Source organism: Arabidopsis lyrata (assembly GCF_000004255.2).
Source record: "Arabidopsis lyrata subsp. lyrata unplaced genomic scaffold ARALYscaffold_5, whole genome shotgun sequence".
Taxonomy (NCBI): Eukaryota; Viridiplantae; Streptophyta; class Magnoliopsida; order Brassicales; family Brassicaceae; genus Arabidopsis; species Arabidopsis lyrata.
The window spans coordinates 20,718,181-20,734,597 of NW_003302551.1; the positions used below are offsets into that span (position 1 = coordinate 20,718,181).

The 16,417-nt window shown below is 38.4% G+C and overlaps 5 protein-coding genes and 1 long non-coding RNA gene across 6 annotated transcripts; 3 read left to right on the forward strand and 3 right to left on the reverse strand.

Annotated features, from left to right (window-relative positions):
- The first annotated feature begins 1,411 nt into the window (after window positions 1–1,411).
- Window positions 1,412–1,854, forward strand: LOC110228380. The gene is made up of 2 exons (XR_002331948.1): window positions 1,412–1,532; window positions 1,630–1,854. It is a non-coding gene; the product is annotated as an uncharacterized LOC110228380 (long non-coding RNA).
- Window positions 1,855–3,310: 1,456 nt separating this feature from the next.
- Window positions 3,311–5,666, forward strand: LOC9314507 (probable polygalacturonase). Its single transcript, XM_002876619.2, has 4 exons — window positions 3,311–3,877; window positions 4,007–4,371; window positions 4,896–5,216; window positions 5,301–5,666. Exons 2-4 carry the CDS (start codon window positions 4,354–4,356, stop codon window positions 5,424–5,426), a joined length of 465 nt encoding a protein of 154 aa, XP_002876665.2. The 5' UTR covers window positions 3,311–3,877; window positions 4,007–4,353; the 3' UTR covers window positions 5,427–5,666.
- Window positions 5,667–6,541: 875 nt separating this feature from the next.
- Window positions 6,542–8,821, reverse strand: LOC9314508 (probable pectinesterase/pectinesterase inhibitor VGDH2). Its single transcript, XM_021026551.1, has 2 exons — window positions 7,554–8,821; window positions 6,542–7,472 (listed from the first exon to the last, which is right to left on the reverse strand). The coding sequence occupies exons 1-2, from the start codon at window positions 8,641–8,643 to the stop codon at window positions 6,784–6,786; spliced, it is 1,779 nt and encodes a 592-aa protein (XP_020882210.1). The 5' UTR covers window positions 8,644–8,821; the 3' UTR covers window positions 6,542–6,783.
- Window positions 8,822–9,836: 1,015 nt separating this feature from the next.
- LOC9314509 (pectinesterase 5) lies at window positions 9,837–10,775 on the reverse strand. Its single transcript, XM_002878395.2, is given in 3 exon segments — window positions 9,837–10,682; window positions 10,684–10,721; window positions 10,724–10,775. Coding segments are annotated over 3 exon segments (735 nt in total). The 5' UTR covers window positions 10,761–10,775; the 3' UTR covers window positions 9,837–10,022.
- A 555-nt stretch (window positions 10,776–11,330) lies between these two features.
- LOC9314510 (dnaJ homolog subfamily B member 2) lies at window positions 11,331–13,065 on the forward strand. The gene is made up of 6 exons (XM_002876620.2): window positions 11,331–11,518; window positions 11,778–11,870; window positions 11,967–11,997; window positions 12,514–12,546; window positions 12,629–12,767; window positions 12,852–13,065. The coding sequence occupies exons 1-6, from the start codon at window positions 11,453–11,455 to the stop codon at window positions 12,904–12,906; spliced, it is 417 nt and encodes a 138-aa protein (XP_002876666.1). The 5' UTR covers window positions 11,331–11,452; the 3' UTR covers window positions 12,907–13,065.
- Window positions 13,066–13,126: 61 nt separating this feature from the next.
- On the reverse strand, window positions 13,127–16,118 carry LOC9312735. Its single transcript, XM_021024489.1, has 3 exons — window positions 15,751–16,118; window positions 14,002–15,574; window positions 13,127–13,910 (listed from the first exon to the last, which is right to left on the reverse strand). The coding sequence occupies exons 1-3, from the start codon at window positions 16,043–16,045 to the stop codon at window positions 13,694–13,696; spliced, it is 2,085 nt and encodes a 694-aa protein (XP_020880148.1). The 5' UTR covers window positions 16,046–16,118; the 3' UTR covers window positions 13,127–13,693.
- Between the last annotated feature and the right edge of the window lie 299 nt (window positions 16,119–16,417).

Genomic DNA, 16,417 nt, shown 5'->3' on the forward strand with positions numbered 1-16,417 from the left:
ATTACTTTTGAGATCGGGTATGTAATACACATCTTCTAGGATTTTTCTTTCACCAGTTTTAGTCAAGAAGAGTATCGAGCCCTTTCCTTTTATGTCAATACACGAATCGTCTCCGAATCTTACTCTACCCGTGACCATCTCATTCATCTTGTAAAACCAAGCACGCTGTCCTGTCATGTGATTGCTCGCCCCATTGTCAAGATATCAAGTTTTTTCAGAACACACTTCAAAGTTTTTAGGCATCACATTGTTCTCATTCAAGTATACTACTTCGTGCATCATAAGAGATTCTGCGTCTTCAGTATCATCTTCCTCTTTCTCTTGTGTCTCTTGAAGCTTGATCAATTTTAAAAGCCTATCCGAACAATTAGAAGCATAATGCCCTGTTTTGTCACATCGGTAACAAGTCACTTTGGGCTTGTCTCTTTGAACAAACTCTTTCTGTTGATATCCATATTCTCTGGATTGGTAACCAAATCTGCCTCGGCCTCTTCCAAAACGACCGCGGCCTCTTCCTCTGCCTCCATCTTGTGACTCTGAGCTGACATACATGAGTTTGCTTTGATCTTCCTGTGAGTCTTCTTCATCGCAAACTCTATCTTCGTATGTTTTGAGTCTTCCTACAATATCTTCGAAGGTTGTTTTCTTGAGATCAAGAACTTGCTCTAGGGCTGCGATTATATGGATGTATTTCTTCCTAGTAAGCTCTTGAGAAACTTCTTAACAACCTTTGTTTCTTCAATATTTTCCCCTAAGGATGCTGCTTTTGTAGAAATCTCAGAGATTCTCCCTGCAAAGTCATCAATTGTGTCACTTTCTTTCATCTTCAGCCTATCAAACTCATTCATAAGAGTCTGTAATCTTGCTTCTTTCACTCGTTCAGCACCAAGGTTTCTGGCTTTTATGCCATCCCAGACACCTTTTGCAGTTTCATGTTCTCCAACTTGTAGGATCATCGACTCTGGTATAGATTGGAACAATAGAGCACGGGCCATATCATTCTTCTCTACATCGTTGGAACCGGGATCGATTGTTTCCCACACCTTATGGACTCGGAGGGCTGCCTTCATCCTCATGACCCAAACTGTATAGTTGGAAGTTGTTAACATCGGACATTTTATAGATGAAGGTCCTCCCTCCGTTGGTTTGTTACTCGTCGTGGCCAATTCACTCATATCTCACACGTTTAGAAACAAAGCTAGATGGCTCTGATACCAAATCTAGAATTGAATAATATGAATAAGAAGTTAAGAACACGCTTAAGAAAACACCTTCTTTATTAACTTTAGAACTAACTCAAACTAAAGTTCTTCTTAATCTCTCTCAATTCTCTTAAGCTATATCACAACCCGATATATGCTTATATAGTAAACCTCAAAATGAATCAAAACTCGAGAAGATAGCAATTATAAGTTCCTTAAAATGAAATTCTTTGTAGGAAGTGGAGAGAGATGTTAAGGCACGTACTAAAGGTGAAACTGGAGCAGCTAAAACCCTTTGTTCTCCATTTGATCAGCCAGAACTCCCTGAAGGTCAGAGACCCTTTTAAATTTATTATCTGTTTTGAGAAATTTTGCTCATAAATTTAGTCCATGCATTGACACAGAAGCTTCATTGTTTTCGATGCAGGCACTCTCTGCTTTGCTTCAGGAAAGCCTGCCAAGAAATGGACCTATTGGGGCAGGAGTTACTAAGTGTTCATCATGTTTTGATTCAATTCATGAAAATTTACTTTTGTCTTGTAAAGACTCTCTCAAGTGCATTGTGCTTTGATCTGATATTTTGACCAATTTGAGTTATTTTGACTGTGATTACGCTAAGAATTATAAAGAGTTGTCTTCTTCATTTCCTAAATTGGTTTATTAGATAAGCCTTCATCACTTGACTAACAGTTTTTGGGAGAAGTTAATCGAAGATATTGTTTGAAATCGGTTTTGTTCCCGTATAAATTTCAGACCAATGTACGTAAACCGAAAATCGACCTGGTTTACTATTTTTTAACGGCAGAGAACCCCGATTCCCAAATGTCATTAAGATTAAGGAAAATTCCAAAGAAGTGGACTAATTGGGGGCAGGAGTTACTAAGTTGATGAAAATTGCTTCTTCTTGTGTTTCTCTTTTTTACTTTGGTTTAGACTTTTTTACTTTGGTTTAGACTTGGTTTCGTTTTCGGTTTAGTTTTGTTTCTGAGGCGTAGACTTGATTTATTGACTATTGATTGATACTGATGATATTCAATAAACTTTTATTATCTCTGCATTTCACCATAAAGCTCTGTTTTTACAGAAATTTTGATCATTTTAGTCAATACTGTATATTTGAAATTATTGTTTATATAGGGTATTTTGACCTGATAATCCGGTCCATGATGGTATGTTTGCTGAATAATTAAAGGAGGTAATTAAGTATAGTAATTATGGATGTTGTATGTTTTATTATAGACAACAAGAAGTCTGTCACATTACTATGTCTCTACTCTCTTATTAATTCTTCTCCCTAATTTCGGAATATAATTTCATAAAATCCATTTAATTCACCAATTCTAGCTCTCCAGTGGTGTCCATTACACTAGTAGAGAATATATACTAAAAATCCTCTTTTCTTTTAATTGTATGTAAGTTTACTTCTTCTTGATTTATTCACTGCGATTTTTCCCTTTCTTTTTTTTAACTAAACTGAAATTATGAAAACGTATAATTAGCAGAGTCAGTCAACTCTCACTTCGTTACGACTTACGAGACCAACGCCCACGTGTCACGTGATCCGTTATCTTCTTCCAATTAAAACGACAGCGTTTCGTCTCGTGTGTTAAGTGTGTAAAAAAAAGAAAGAATTACAGAGCTTTTTTTTTTTTTGTTAAAGAAAGAATTACAGAGCTTTTCAAAACTCCCATTTTTTGCATCAATAGAATCAATCAATCTTCGATGTAAGAAGAATTTGAAGGTCAATTTTCTCTTTCTCCTTTAATTATAAAATTCTTTTAGTTCGGATCACATGAAATACGCTGATTCCTTCAAAAAAAAAAAAAAAAAAAAAAAAACTGATTGATAAGTGTTGTTCATATAATACAGACCTAAGCTGCATGGAATCGGAAGCGGGTACGTGGAAGCGGAAGCGTTCGAAAACGCAGAAGCGAATTTTTTTAAAAATATAGGAAGCGGATACGGATTGGAAGCGTATATATATATATATATATATATATATTTATATCTGTATTTGTAAACAACTATCCAAATACATAATATAAATATTGCAAAGATAAAAGTAACCCAATATTGCAAAGATACATAATTTTTTTTTGATACAATCTCTCTCTCTTTATTCAGGAAGTACCACACGTACTCAATAGTCAATAGCCTACTACACACTACAGCCACCCTAGGACACTCATTCACCTGCTTTGGAACTCTAAAAAAACATCGACAAAGTAGACAAAACACACTTACACATTGATGGGCCTTCTCACTACCACAGGCCCAAAAACAAAAACGTCCAGCCCATAGACTTCATCTTCTTCTTCTTCGATACACCACGAAGGGTTTGTAAACGCAGACCGCATCAATCAACACATATCCATATTCAAATTAATCATTCGACGCTTCCATTCTCTTTTTGTGCGGTTCCAAATCGGAATCATGCGTTTCCCGTGAGCTTCCAAATTCACCTTTTTGAGAATCGCGATTCCATAGCGCTTCCGAACGATTCCGAGCGCTCCCGCTCCCGCTTCCGCTTCCGAAGCGAGAATCGGAGCTTTCGTCACGCTTCCATGCTGCTTAGATACAGACTGGTTTCTCTCACTCTCTTTTTCTCCTTTTCTCTTTCTCTGGGTTTCTCTCAGTGACCATCTTTGTCTCTTTGTAACAGAACATCAAATAAGGTATCTCCAGACATCTTAGATATCATCGAATGTTCTTCTTCTTCTTAATCTTCTTTCTTTAATTATGCTTTAATAAAGTCTCTAAATTAGATTTCCTCTTTCTTGGTTTCGCCATTATCGTACGAGAAGGATATTAAAAATGGTAATGGCGAATTGGCGATGATGGGTACGGAGAAGGTAGAAGATGGACCTACTGGTTGAATTTTGGCGGGGGCAGAAACGGTCTCTTTCAATGATTTTTATGTCCATTGTGGGTTCCCCAGTTTCCTCTCACCACTGACCCATCTATCACTCTTTGCAACTTGCCACATCCATGAGAGAGAATTTTTCTGATTCAAAGTTTTGATTTTTACTGACTGTGAGAGAGAGAGAGAGAAGGACTCGAAGCAGCTAAAGATATCTCAGATTGTTGTTGTTGTTGTTGTCAAGATTTTTAATTTAGGTTTCCTGGAGGAGATCACAGATCTTCTTTTCATATGAAGAGATCTTTCCTTGTAAGTCTTTTACATTTTCCTCTTCTTTTTCTTTGGACATAACTTAGTCACTTCCAATGCTCTGTCTCTCAAATCTGGTCATCTATATCCTTGTCTTTAAGATCTGAAATCTGGTTTAAGGTTGACAATAATTTTCCTAGGATTCACTGTTCAAGATTTTATCTTTCTTCCTGATTTATGATGTTTGTTAGCTTTTTTTATGGTCATTTGTGATGTTTGTTAGCTTATAGAGGTGAAATGTGCCTCTCACCTAACTGTGCTTCTTCCAGTGAATTTAATGTGTGAGTTTCATAAAGCTTGAGACTTGAGAGAATATCATAGGATCACAATGTTCTACAATAGGTGGAGGATTTTTCTAAAAACAAATGTTCACACTGTTTAAGATTTCACTTTTCTTCTTTATTTTGCTCATTGCTAAGTTTTAGAGATGAAATGTGGCTCTCGTCTAACTGTGCTTCTTCCAGTGTTTATGTGTGTTGTTATCAGAGTTTCATAAAAGCTTTGGGAAATGTTGGTTTTTGCAGCTCTTGTATGTGCTCCTGGTACATGCCTTCTATGGTGCTTGGTGTAGTAGTGTTGGAGGAAGCCTGCATTGTGAATATTCCAGTTTAGCGAGTCTTCACCGGCCTCACAGTGTATCGATTACAGAGTTTGGAGCGGTTGGAGATGGTGTGACTCTAAATACTAAAGCCTTTCAGAATGCTTTGTTCTACCTCAATTCTTTCTCTGACAAAGGCGGTGCCAAGCTTTTTGTTCCTGCTGGTCAGTGGCTTACCGGGAGTTTCGACCTCATCAGTCACCTCACCTTATGGCTAGATAAAGGTGCAACGATTCTCGGGTCAACGGCAAGTTTCTGCCTTTTTGAATCTTTACAAGCATACACTTTGATATATGAACTGTGATCGCTTATACAACTTGTTAACACTCAGAGCTCAGACACCGAGATTCGTCTGGCCGCAGGCTATTTCCCCGACGGCGGTGAGGAATTGGACCGCTCCAAGGCCGTCGCAAATGGCGTGGCAAAATCTAAGGCCCATTACGAAACCGCCGCATGAGAATTGGGTCACCTGCAAAATTGGGAAATCCGGTTCAGTTTAACTTAGTCGGATCGGATACAAGCTAACCGGTTTAATTTATAACTGTTTTTCACTACGCCATTGTACCGGATTCTGAAAAACCCCGTTCATGATGCAAACCGGGATTAATTGTCAAATCAACCGGTTCAATTACGAAATACGGATTGGAGATTTGTTCTTAGTTTGAGAATTAATTAAAACTTACCTGCATTTGGACAAGCAGTTCTGCATCATCATCTTTAGGGATTTGATCAGTAAGGAGATCATCGTAAGGTATTTCCATTAGATTGTCGAAATAACCAACACTCTCTAGAGTAACATCCGTAACGGCATCAACGAACCAAATTCCGGTTTTCCCGGTACAATCGATCTGAATTTTACCTTGGTTTAACTCTTTCAATCTACCAGACAAAGGATAGTAAGAGACAAGTGCTTTAGCCAATGCCTCTCGTATGACTCTAGCTGCATCAGGTCCATGTGTAAACACATATATAGTTCTAGTGAAACATCGTAGGACAGGAATATTATCGATTAAGGACAGATCCAACACTACAGATGGAGTCGGTTCACATGGTTGAATAAGAACTCGGTTTACTCTGGTTAATGAAAAAGCCATTGAAGAAAAGATTTACTTGATCAAAGAAAAGATTGGCTTAGGAGGAGTTGTGTGACATTTCTGTTGGTAGAAGACAATGAATGCCACTTTATATAATGTGTTAGATATTGGTGAAGTCTTTATCTATGAGACAGCTTTGCTTTGAAGTGGACTATAATTAGGTGATGTAGGGCTCGCATTTGCTAACATATTACACTTCTCATAAAATAATATTTGCCAAAACTAGTGTATCTATCTAGACATAAACAATTGCAATGCCAAATATTTAAAATGAATTTCTTAGATTAATAATTATCAAAACTGGAAAATGTTTGTTTACACACACATATTTTTTAATAAATCTCTTTGGTTTGTGTAAATGTACTAGAGTTTTATTTTTGCAGTATGAGAAATCATAAAAGTGGAAAATGGTAAATTTGAGCGAATGATGCTGGTTAAAATATTTTGTGTATCAATTTTTTTAAAGGATACAACAGAGTGATTAAATTTTTTTTAATTATTTGTAATACAAAAAAAAATGAAACAAAACATTTTTTTTTCCTCATTTGCACGTGAAACAAAAGCAATCTTATACAAACTTCATCTCAACACGTCTAGAACCCTATCTTTGTATATAGTACCCAAAAAAGAGCTCTGATCCCTAGAGACGACGTCGTATCGTTACCTTATCATTATCACATACTGTTTTATTCTTTACTTTTTTTTGTTGTTGTTGTTTTCTTACAATCCTAGCTGGACGGGCACGTTGGCTTCTTGGATCCAATTAGCTGGACCAACCCAGTTAGCCACGGTGTAAGCTTCAACCTCAGCCGCAGACTTAGCCACCTTAACCCAAGGAGGCCTCTGAGTAGTGGCAGCTCCCGGTCCACGGTTATTGAACTCAATGTATTTAGCAGTCTTGTGGTTTTGTTCTCCTTGCCATTCGGTCCATCCTTCTGGTTTAATCAAATCACCAATCTCAGTTCCAATAATCACAGTCGTGGCAAATTTCTTCCACGGCCTTCCTAGGAACGATTTGATGGTTAGCTTGTCAGCTTCGAGCTCCTTGTCTGGTATGATACGGCAGTTATGGAGAACGATACCGATCTTCATCGCTGCACCCTTTTCATTACCGTCAGCTGTAACGTAGTTGGATTGTCCGGGGCTGCCCTTTCGGACGAGGATTAGAGAGTTTTGGATCACAGTGGCGGATTTTCCGAAGATGAAATCCACTGTACCGGATACAACAATGTTCCTGTAGAACTGACGTCCGTTGTTGACGTAGAGAGTGTCTTGGTAACCGTCGAATCTACAGTTGAATATGACCGCACGGTCTCCGTTCACACGGAGTGCGACCGCTTGGTGTCCCAATGGACCAGCAGTGTTCTTAAACCCGATCCATTTCGCCATGAATCCCTCAGATTCAACCTCTGCATGTACAAATTAAATGTTAGTACCTTGGCCGATTATTTAGCAATGCAAATCAATACATAAGGTTTTGTGGGACTTACGAACGGTGCCACTGAGTGAAGTGGTGGTTCCTGGGCTAAGTTTAACACTTCTGTTGAAGGTAATGATGGTTTGTGTAGCACCATCACCGAACATGAAAATGTTGTTCTTCTTCTTAGGGATAGTGACTTGTTCATTGTAGATACCAGCCTTGATATGGATAATGCACCTTCCAGGGTTTTTATCCGGGCAAGCCATAACCGCCTGAGAAATGGTCTTAAACTGTCCACTTCCATCCTTAGCCACTACATGAGTAGCCTTGATCTTACCGCCGCCACCACCGCCTTCACCGATACCATCATCACCACCTGCACCGCCAGCTGGAGCGCCACGTCCGGCCTTAGCCATAAGCTTCCTGTCTTTACCAGAAAACCATTTGGGGAGTCCCTTAGCGTCGGTGTCTTCAAGAAGGCGACGTGCAGGGGCTCCGCTGGCTCCGGCTCCGATGCTTATGTTCTTCATATCGTCGACTTTGACACCCATTTGGGCCATCGCGGTAACAACGGAATGGAAGATATCGATAGCGTTACTGGTCAAAACCTTGGAGTTAGAGATTCCTTCACCCATGATCTTCTTTAGCTCAACTTCCTCGATATCATCAAGACAATCGGTTTGGTAGTTGAAAACTCCGGTTAACCATTGTTTAAGCTGGTCAAGCTTAGTTCCACTCTGCTGAAGATCTTCACCCATTTCTTCAACTATGGTCTCAAGATCCTCAAGAGCGTAAGTCAATACTTTCTTGCAGTAATCCAGAACGGCTTTGCTCGTCGCGTTCATGTTAGTCCCCATGCCTCCTTCGGTCGAAGCCGTGAAGTTTGAGGATTTTGTGATCGCGTCTTTAGTAGCCATCAGGAAGGCTTTGACAAGCTTGCTTGGATCATCACTTTTGACTGGCTCGAGTGTTTTTGCGCACGAACCTTGGTCTGTGGTTGACTGACAAATTGTCTGAACCGCTTTCTGATGAGAGTTTATGGGAGCATTACTGTCGCCGTTGGCGCCGCCTCCTTTATTAACATACGTGATCACTCCTATGGCAACACCCACCACTAGGAGGAGTGATGCCACAGATATCACAACTTTACCTACTGCCATTTTTTCAAATTTTTTTGGTTTTTATAATTTTTTTCCCTTTTGATTTTTTTTTCTTTAATTTAGATTTTTTTTTCTCTCCCTCCGGTTTTATTCGGGAGGTAAATAGGAGAGGGAGGGGATTTTTTTTATTAAAACAGAGCCCGGTGGTTTATTAATGGGGCTGGTAGAGATTGTGGTGCGTTGTGGAGACATTCTTATAGGATTTGTAGTTTCTAAAATTAGGGTTTGCATGGAGTGAGAGATTTAAGGTCGTTGAATGGCTAAAAATTCTCTAGTCAAATATTGGCAATGAGAACAAAAATTGGTCACCACAAGATGATTTGATTATGTCCTGATCAAGAGTTCGATTACTAAAAATATAAAAAGTAGATTCAAGAAGGAAAACAAGTTTGTGGCAGTAACTAGTTTTACTTGCATCCTCTAATTCTAATCTTGTGAATTTATTTTGGACTACTCATTCCTAAGTTTAGTGATCTATCCTAAAGTAAAGTTTCCGAAAACGTATTGTCGAGAGTTTGCTCTCATCCTTTAAAGGTTAAAACTAAACGGGCACTACATCGAAAATTAATAGCTAGTGCTAGTAGGAAATTATGTCTTCTATGACAGTATCAACAACGCATAAATGGTAAATTAATATACGTGAGATTGCTTTAAATCTTCTTATAACGAAAGGATTATGGGCTTTTGACGTAAACTTTCTTGAAGATTAAAATGAGTTTCGATCAAAGTGATTGTACATGTGAAAACCGAAATCATAAGTCTTTCTTCAATAGCAGTAACAATTACGGAATGATTATAAGAAATAAGAGAGAATTTGCATCATAGATATACGATATTAGAGTGTGTTTTAATTGTGCAGTTAGCCTTGTTAATTAGCAGTTATATATGGTGGTTAACAGTTAATAACCGGTTAATTGTCAATTTTCAAAGAAGCTAATGATGTTAGTTAGACCAGCTTCAAATGAGATTATCAGATAATATTACTTTTTGCAGGTTTCAAAATTTCCTGAGGCTAAATGCCTAAATCATCATTCCGATACTTTTGTTGTGGATGTTAAGTAATCATTAATCAAATTTAAGATCTTCTAGTTAATTAATATGTATCGTATTATTATTCATTCAAAAAAAAAATGTATCGTACGTAATAATAATCATTGATCAGTTAAACGACAAATGTTGAAATAGAGACAAAAAAATAATAACAAATTAATATATCCTTTCCAATCATCACGAAATCCGTCCGTACATGTACAAAACCTACAACATTACATCACAAATGACGTATAATCATACATGACAGAACCAACCATCTATGATTCCATTCGCGATTGCTCTAGGCATTATACGATACAATTATTACATCCAATCCCTTAATATGATCAGTAGTAATAATCAGACAACGGTGGCGGTCGGGGCGAAGTGTCTTCCTCGTTAAGCTTCACCTTAATACCAAAAGTCTTGAAAATGGTATTCAAATTATTAAACACATCAAAAGAATCACTTGTTAGATTCTTCCCAAGTCCAATCCCAATCTCCACTTCCTTCAACAAGTTCTTGTCTTCTATATCATCCAAACAAGTCGAATGATACCCCATGATTGACATTAACTCTTTTTTACACGTAAAATAATTATGAGCCAACGTCGTTACATCTTTCCCCGTAGCTTTCCAAAAATCGGCGAAATCTTCCAACGCGTACTTCAAGTTTTTCTCGCAGCTGTTGACCGCTGCCGTTGCGGTTGCGTCTGATTTGTGTTTTGGTTTGATTCCAGAGAGGAAAGTCACACTTTGTTTGACGGATGTTTCAGCCGCAACCACTAATGCTCGGATTAATTCGATGGGGTCATTGGTAGGAACGTGTTTAAGGGTTTTGCAACATAGACTTGTGTTTGTTGGGATAACGGTGCAAATTCCCGCTACTGCTTTTGCGTGCGGTGTGAAAAGGTAGTTCGTTCGCTTGACTGGCGCAGCGGTTGCGGTTGCAGCGACAAAGAGGAAGAGAAAGAAGAGTTTGAATGGAGTGTTCATGATTGTGTTTTTTGTATGAACGGAGAAAGGGATCGGAAAGGAACGGATTCGGAGGAAGAGAGGTTTGATTAAGAAAAATGCATAATGCATGTTTTGTATATTTATAGTTCGTCTATATTTGGCAGCTAGCGATTAGGTTTGTGGATTTTTGTTCTTGTTAGTAATTACATATGGTAGGGAGGGAATTGCGCGTTAATTTTCGGGTTAAACGGTTATGGAGTTAATATGTTTGCTCTATTTTATTTCTAATGCAAATATGGATTAAAGTGTAATACTAGTATTTTAGTTGTTGATGACAAAAATAATATTACCAATTTTAGGTTAAGAAAATGATAGTTAGAGTTTAGAAAAAAAGTTCTCAAATCATTTACGACATTCTTAGCTTTGTATGAACTTTTATCTAAAATAAAATTTTGTGGTATATATGAAATTCGAATATTTTGATAAGAATTCTTTTAGATATACTATGTTCTTTAACTCTGTGTTTAATAAAGTCGATTTTCTTGTGAAATAGATATATATTAAAATGTTATTTAGATAATTGACTAAATTTTTTTTATCATTTTGTTTCCAATAATTTCTATCATGTTAAATAATTTTATAAAAGTATTTATTGGTCAAGTTCAAAACTATATATATATTAGTGAAAAAAATAGAAATGTAGGGCAGTGGTTGTGAGAGGTACACAACACGTATGATGATTCTGATTCTGATGCGAAAATGAGATTAATAATATATGAATGAAAGACCGACTCTGAGAAGCGAAACGTAGACGCGGGAAAATGGAGGTGGAGGAAGCCAAGATCTTGCTCGGCTTTCCTCCTAATTCTCGTCCCGATCCTTCTCAGGTTTCTTCCCTTTTTCTGATTCATGTGGTTTGTTAGCTTTTCCTGGAACTTTCCGATCACTGAATTCGATAAATTAGGGTTGAATCGCTAGATCTTTTGATACTGTGATGATCTCGTGTTGAATCTATCTGTCTTTTGAATTTGAGAGCTGTGTTTTTCGATTATAAGACTTGAATTTTGGTGATGGCAATTTTAGTTGATTCGATCCACAAGTTTTGGGAATTACGAGATAACATTTTTGATATGAATCGATCTATAGGTTAAAGCTGCTTACCGGAAGAAGGTATGGGAATCACATCCTGACTTATTTCCCGATGATCAGAAGCAAGTTGCCGAGTCTAAGTTCAAATCGGTTTGTCTTCTCTCTCTCTTATATTTATCTCTGCAATCTTTTGTTCAATTTCTCCTCACAAGACAAGTTTAAAGTTAGTATTGAAATTTGCTGCAGATATCTGAAGCTTACTCTTGCCTAGAGTCTGGTAATTCTCTCTCACATTGTTTCTTTCCTTGGTTGTAAGAATCTTTGGTCTGCACAAACCCAAATGAGCTAGTAGGTGCGGGTCGGTGAACTCATGTTGCCTGCTCAATGCCGACGGTAAAATTTCTAACCACTGCATTAGCGTGTATTTTTCTTTCCTACATCTTTTACCTTCCTTCATTTTTGCACGACATGTTCTGAAACTGAATGTAGGCCAGTGCAACAATGAGTTACTCATAAGGTTTAGTGCTTTGAAGTCTGGATGTTTCTCTTAGTTCCCAAAGAGTTAAAATAGTTTCGGTATTGATATCGCAGATTTGAATCCTTGGAGCTATTGTTGTTGGAATTGGAAGTATGACAAAAAAAATCTAGCTTATTTGGGTTTACAAGTTCGCAGATCAGGATACGTTTACTCTGTTTTTGTAGAGCGTATCATTTATATATCGACACATTCCGAACCATTATCTCTCGTACAATATCAAGCTTTGTAGTTTTCAACATTGGTCTCTGTTTGCAGGTGATGTTAAAGGTCAACGATATTACAAAGCAGGTAAAAAGACTACTAAACACTCAGATGTGTTCTTAATGGGTTATACACATTGATGAGACTCTCAATTTGTAACATTGATAAGGTGTATATTCGAGGGTCGTCAAGACTGGAGTTCCTGGTACATATTCATCTGCCAAAAGAGGTAACCGTTGGTTGATCGGTGCACCTTTCCTTTTGATTGTCTTAGGAACCATCGGACTTGGTGGAATCAAAGCTAACAGGTCACTTTCACATGTGTTTTTTCTATAATGTATTAACTGGAAATATTAGTTCTGGTGTTTATTGGGGTTTTTGGGCATTTGCAGGGCATATAATCTGCAAAAACAGACGTTCCCATCTCACAATCCTTTCCTTCCTTGATTCAGAGTCTCTTTCACCACAACACTTTGAGTCATTGGATAAAGTATGTAACCTTTGTACTGTACTAATGTTACTCCAACACATTTTAGCGATATTTGATTAGTATAAGAGAATTCAAATGGAAACTATTTTGAAATTATTGTATATTCTTGACTAAAAGTTTATTCTGTTCATATGAATGTACCTGCATTCACTGATTCATTCATGTATTTAAAAACAATATGATAAATAAAAGTACCAGTAGAAATTAACTTCATACATAAACATAAATAAGAGACATAAGTAGGTAAAAAGAAAAAAGAGGTAAAATTACAGATATTTTCCCCAACAACAGTGGAATATCACGAAAATAACTGTAACCTCTTAAGACCAAAAGAAACAGATTGACGTAACAAATGCAGAAACTTTGGTGATGCAGAGATTCCCAATCACATCCTCCTCATGAAATTGTGCAATCTTCTTGATGATGGCAACACTAAGGTTTTTATGAACCCAATCATGTTCTAGTACATGACATTTAGGTCCAAACTTTAACCACCCCCAAATTTTTAGCCTTTGACTCCTTACTACTGAACCAACGAAAGTAAAATGAAAAAAGTGCTACTACTACCAAGGAACTAGTACTTAGACTTCAGAATCATCTCATTCTGAAGTTTTTGATATGGAAAACACTACTTTTCCATGTCTTAGTGCTCTCTATATTAGGTATTCAAGGTAGTACCCATATATGCTCTATTTATGGCTGCTACTACATCTTCTTCGGTATTTCATGGAACAAAGATTGAATTCAGGCAACGGTTTGGATACCTGTATCCGTTTCAGTAGCTGTCTCGTTTGTTGTCTCTTTTGTCTCTGCAGCAAGGCTAATAGTAATTGGTTTCCATCCGGTTTGATGATGAGTAATCCATTTCTTTGTGGTTGCCGTTATATTCAAGATCTGTAGTATGTCACCTAAAGTAAGCTCTTTTAGACATTCCTTTTTCAGAACTTGTGCAGCTTCATACCTATATATTCAATCAAAAGAGCAAGAAAAGGATGTTACAACATTTTCATGGGTTAGAAACTATAGATCCTTAAGTAATCAAACTTTCTAACCTGCACTGAGTTGCCGTAAACGCCACACGACCAGAAGAAGAGGTTAGAAACTCTTGTATTCTATCCCAAGTTGCTTTTGGGTATTGCTTAGCGTTTGCCCCTAAAGGGTTTACACAGTTCCAAAGAGCTTCATTTTTGCCAATGTAGAGCTTTAGTTTACCTACATTTGTCACCACGATCATATGATGCTCCAATGCACTTTCCAAAGCCTTCTTTATGTCAGTACCGCGATGCTTTGGATCTCCGTACTGAATGCAATCCGAGATATTTGGCTCGGTAGGCATAACTTTTTCAGTTTTCAAGATGTTTAGAGCATGTAAGATAACGCCTATAAGGCCTTGAACATACTCAGATGGTGGAGGACACTCTTGTGTTCCCCACATACCATTGCTAGAACCAGATCCAGTAACCACTGGAGGCTGAGAAGGTGGAACTCCAGGACTGGAAGAGTTGGTGTAGCCAGTGGTTGTCGTAGAATGCGTTACCGGGGCACTACTAGTCCGTGGAATATAACCCTTATTTGGACCATTATGAGAATATGAGGATTCCATCTTTGGTCTGAATTCTTGTCTAACTTGAGGATTGAAATTAGGACGATTTTGAGTTTGACTAGGATATTGAGACACACTTAGATTGCTGATATCAGGTGCAGTCAAGAGAGGTGGAGACGGAAACCTAGGCCCGTCATTTCGCGGGTGCTGCATTGGACGGAAACCATTACCAATAGGAGGATTGAGATTCTCTGGGCGGTAAGGACGGAAAACATTACCATAAGGTGGCCGCATATTAGAAGCACCTGGTCTGCCAGCATTGGGATAATAGTTCTGAGCATGATTTGGGATGCTATTTCCATTATTCCAAGAAGGATCAGGGTTAGGGTAAGGTTGTCTGGGAGGGAAAGGACCAGGTCGAGGAGGATAATTGTACTGATTCTGATTCTGATTCTGATTCTGAGGATTAGTCATCACATTACCAGGGAAAGTGTTAACATTGCTAGAGGGTAAATTGGGAGGAGGTCTGCTAGTGGAAACAGATGGCTGGCTACTGCCAAAGAACTCATGTGGGGCTTTCTTAAACTGTTTCCCTTGAGTGTTCTGTTGCTGACGGTAGTTATTGTTAGGCTTAGTTTCCTGAGCCTTTGGCATGACAGACTGATGATTTGATTGTTTTGAAAGGTATTTCACCTTGGGTTTGTTGTCAAAGACTCTCCTGGAGTCAAAATTTGAATCCAGAGGTTGGCTTGATGGAATACACTCCTGAGTTGGCATCTCTGAACCAGATGTTGGGGTCGTCTGGTTCGCAACAAGTTGTAAGCTTTCAGCTCGTGTAAGAGGGATTCCTCCAGCAGATAGGCTTGTCCAAAGCCACACAGTCTTTGCAGCATGAACAAGTGGCACTGATGCTTTGAGAGGCTGTGCCAATAGAACATTGTAACGTCTCATTCTCAATCCGTGAAGAGCATTGGAGAAGTCTCTATCTCCTGATATTAACATAAAATTTGCAGGCGCAGGGTTGTCCAACGCCCAGAACAACATGTCCACTAAGATCTTCTTATCACTCGCATCTTTCACGCCTGAAATAGTAAACCATAACATAAAAATAAAAACTTTGGTTATTAAAATCAAACAAAAACGACCCTAGAAAATAATCAATTCACAATTGAAATCTAGCCAAGCAAATAAAGATACAGAGATAGCAATAACAAACAAGTAACAGAGATGGTTTTGAAGGAGTTTATAAGGAAGTTACCGGCAGGGACGTGGTTGAGCGCAATTCCGGTGGAATTAAGAGCGTGTTGGATCGACAAAGGGATGCGATTAGTATCACCATAAGCAGAGATAGAAACAGGACCACAATAGTTCATCTTCTGAAGCGCAGAAGTAATATTCTGAGCAATTCCATGAGCATCAAGACCCTTTGGGACTTGACAATTCTCTATATCCCACCACACTGAAGTCTTCGCCCTCACGTATTGAGCCTCAGCCATCTCCGCCGCCACTGAAGCCGTCCCGAAATCCCCATCGCTCGTCGTGTTAGTCGACATCGTTCTTCCGCCGCCGTAAGCTACTTCGAATCGCCAGAGGAATCTTCGAATAAGGGCTTTTTCAATTATTAGCCAAAAAAACTTTTTGCTCTTCCCCTTATATTACCCTGATGATGAAGCGAGTGTTATTTGACGATTTTGCCCCTGAAGTATCGGCGAGGGGAAGGGTAGTTTAGGAAAGGAAAAGTTAAGCGTTTTGATTGGTGGAGAGTCGTGGTTAATGCCTTGTTGGCATCGGTTGAGTAGGGGTGAGACTGTGGTTAGTGGACGCTCTCGTCCACCGACCGTTTCGTTTACGTCCGTTGTCTTGTAGTTGACGTTGACCATGATGACTTTAACTTCAACGAAGACATCACCGTTTTCGTTTTTAAC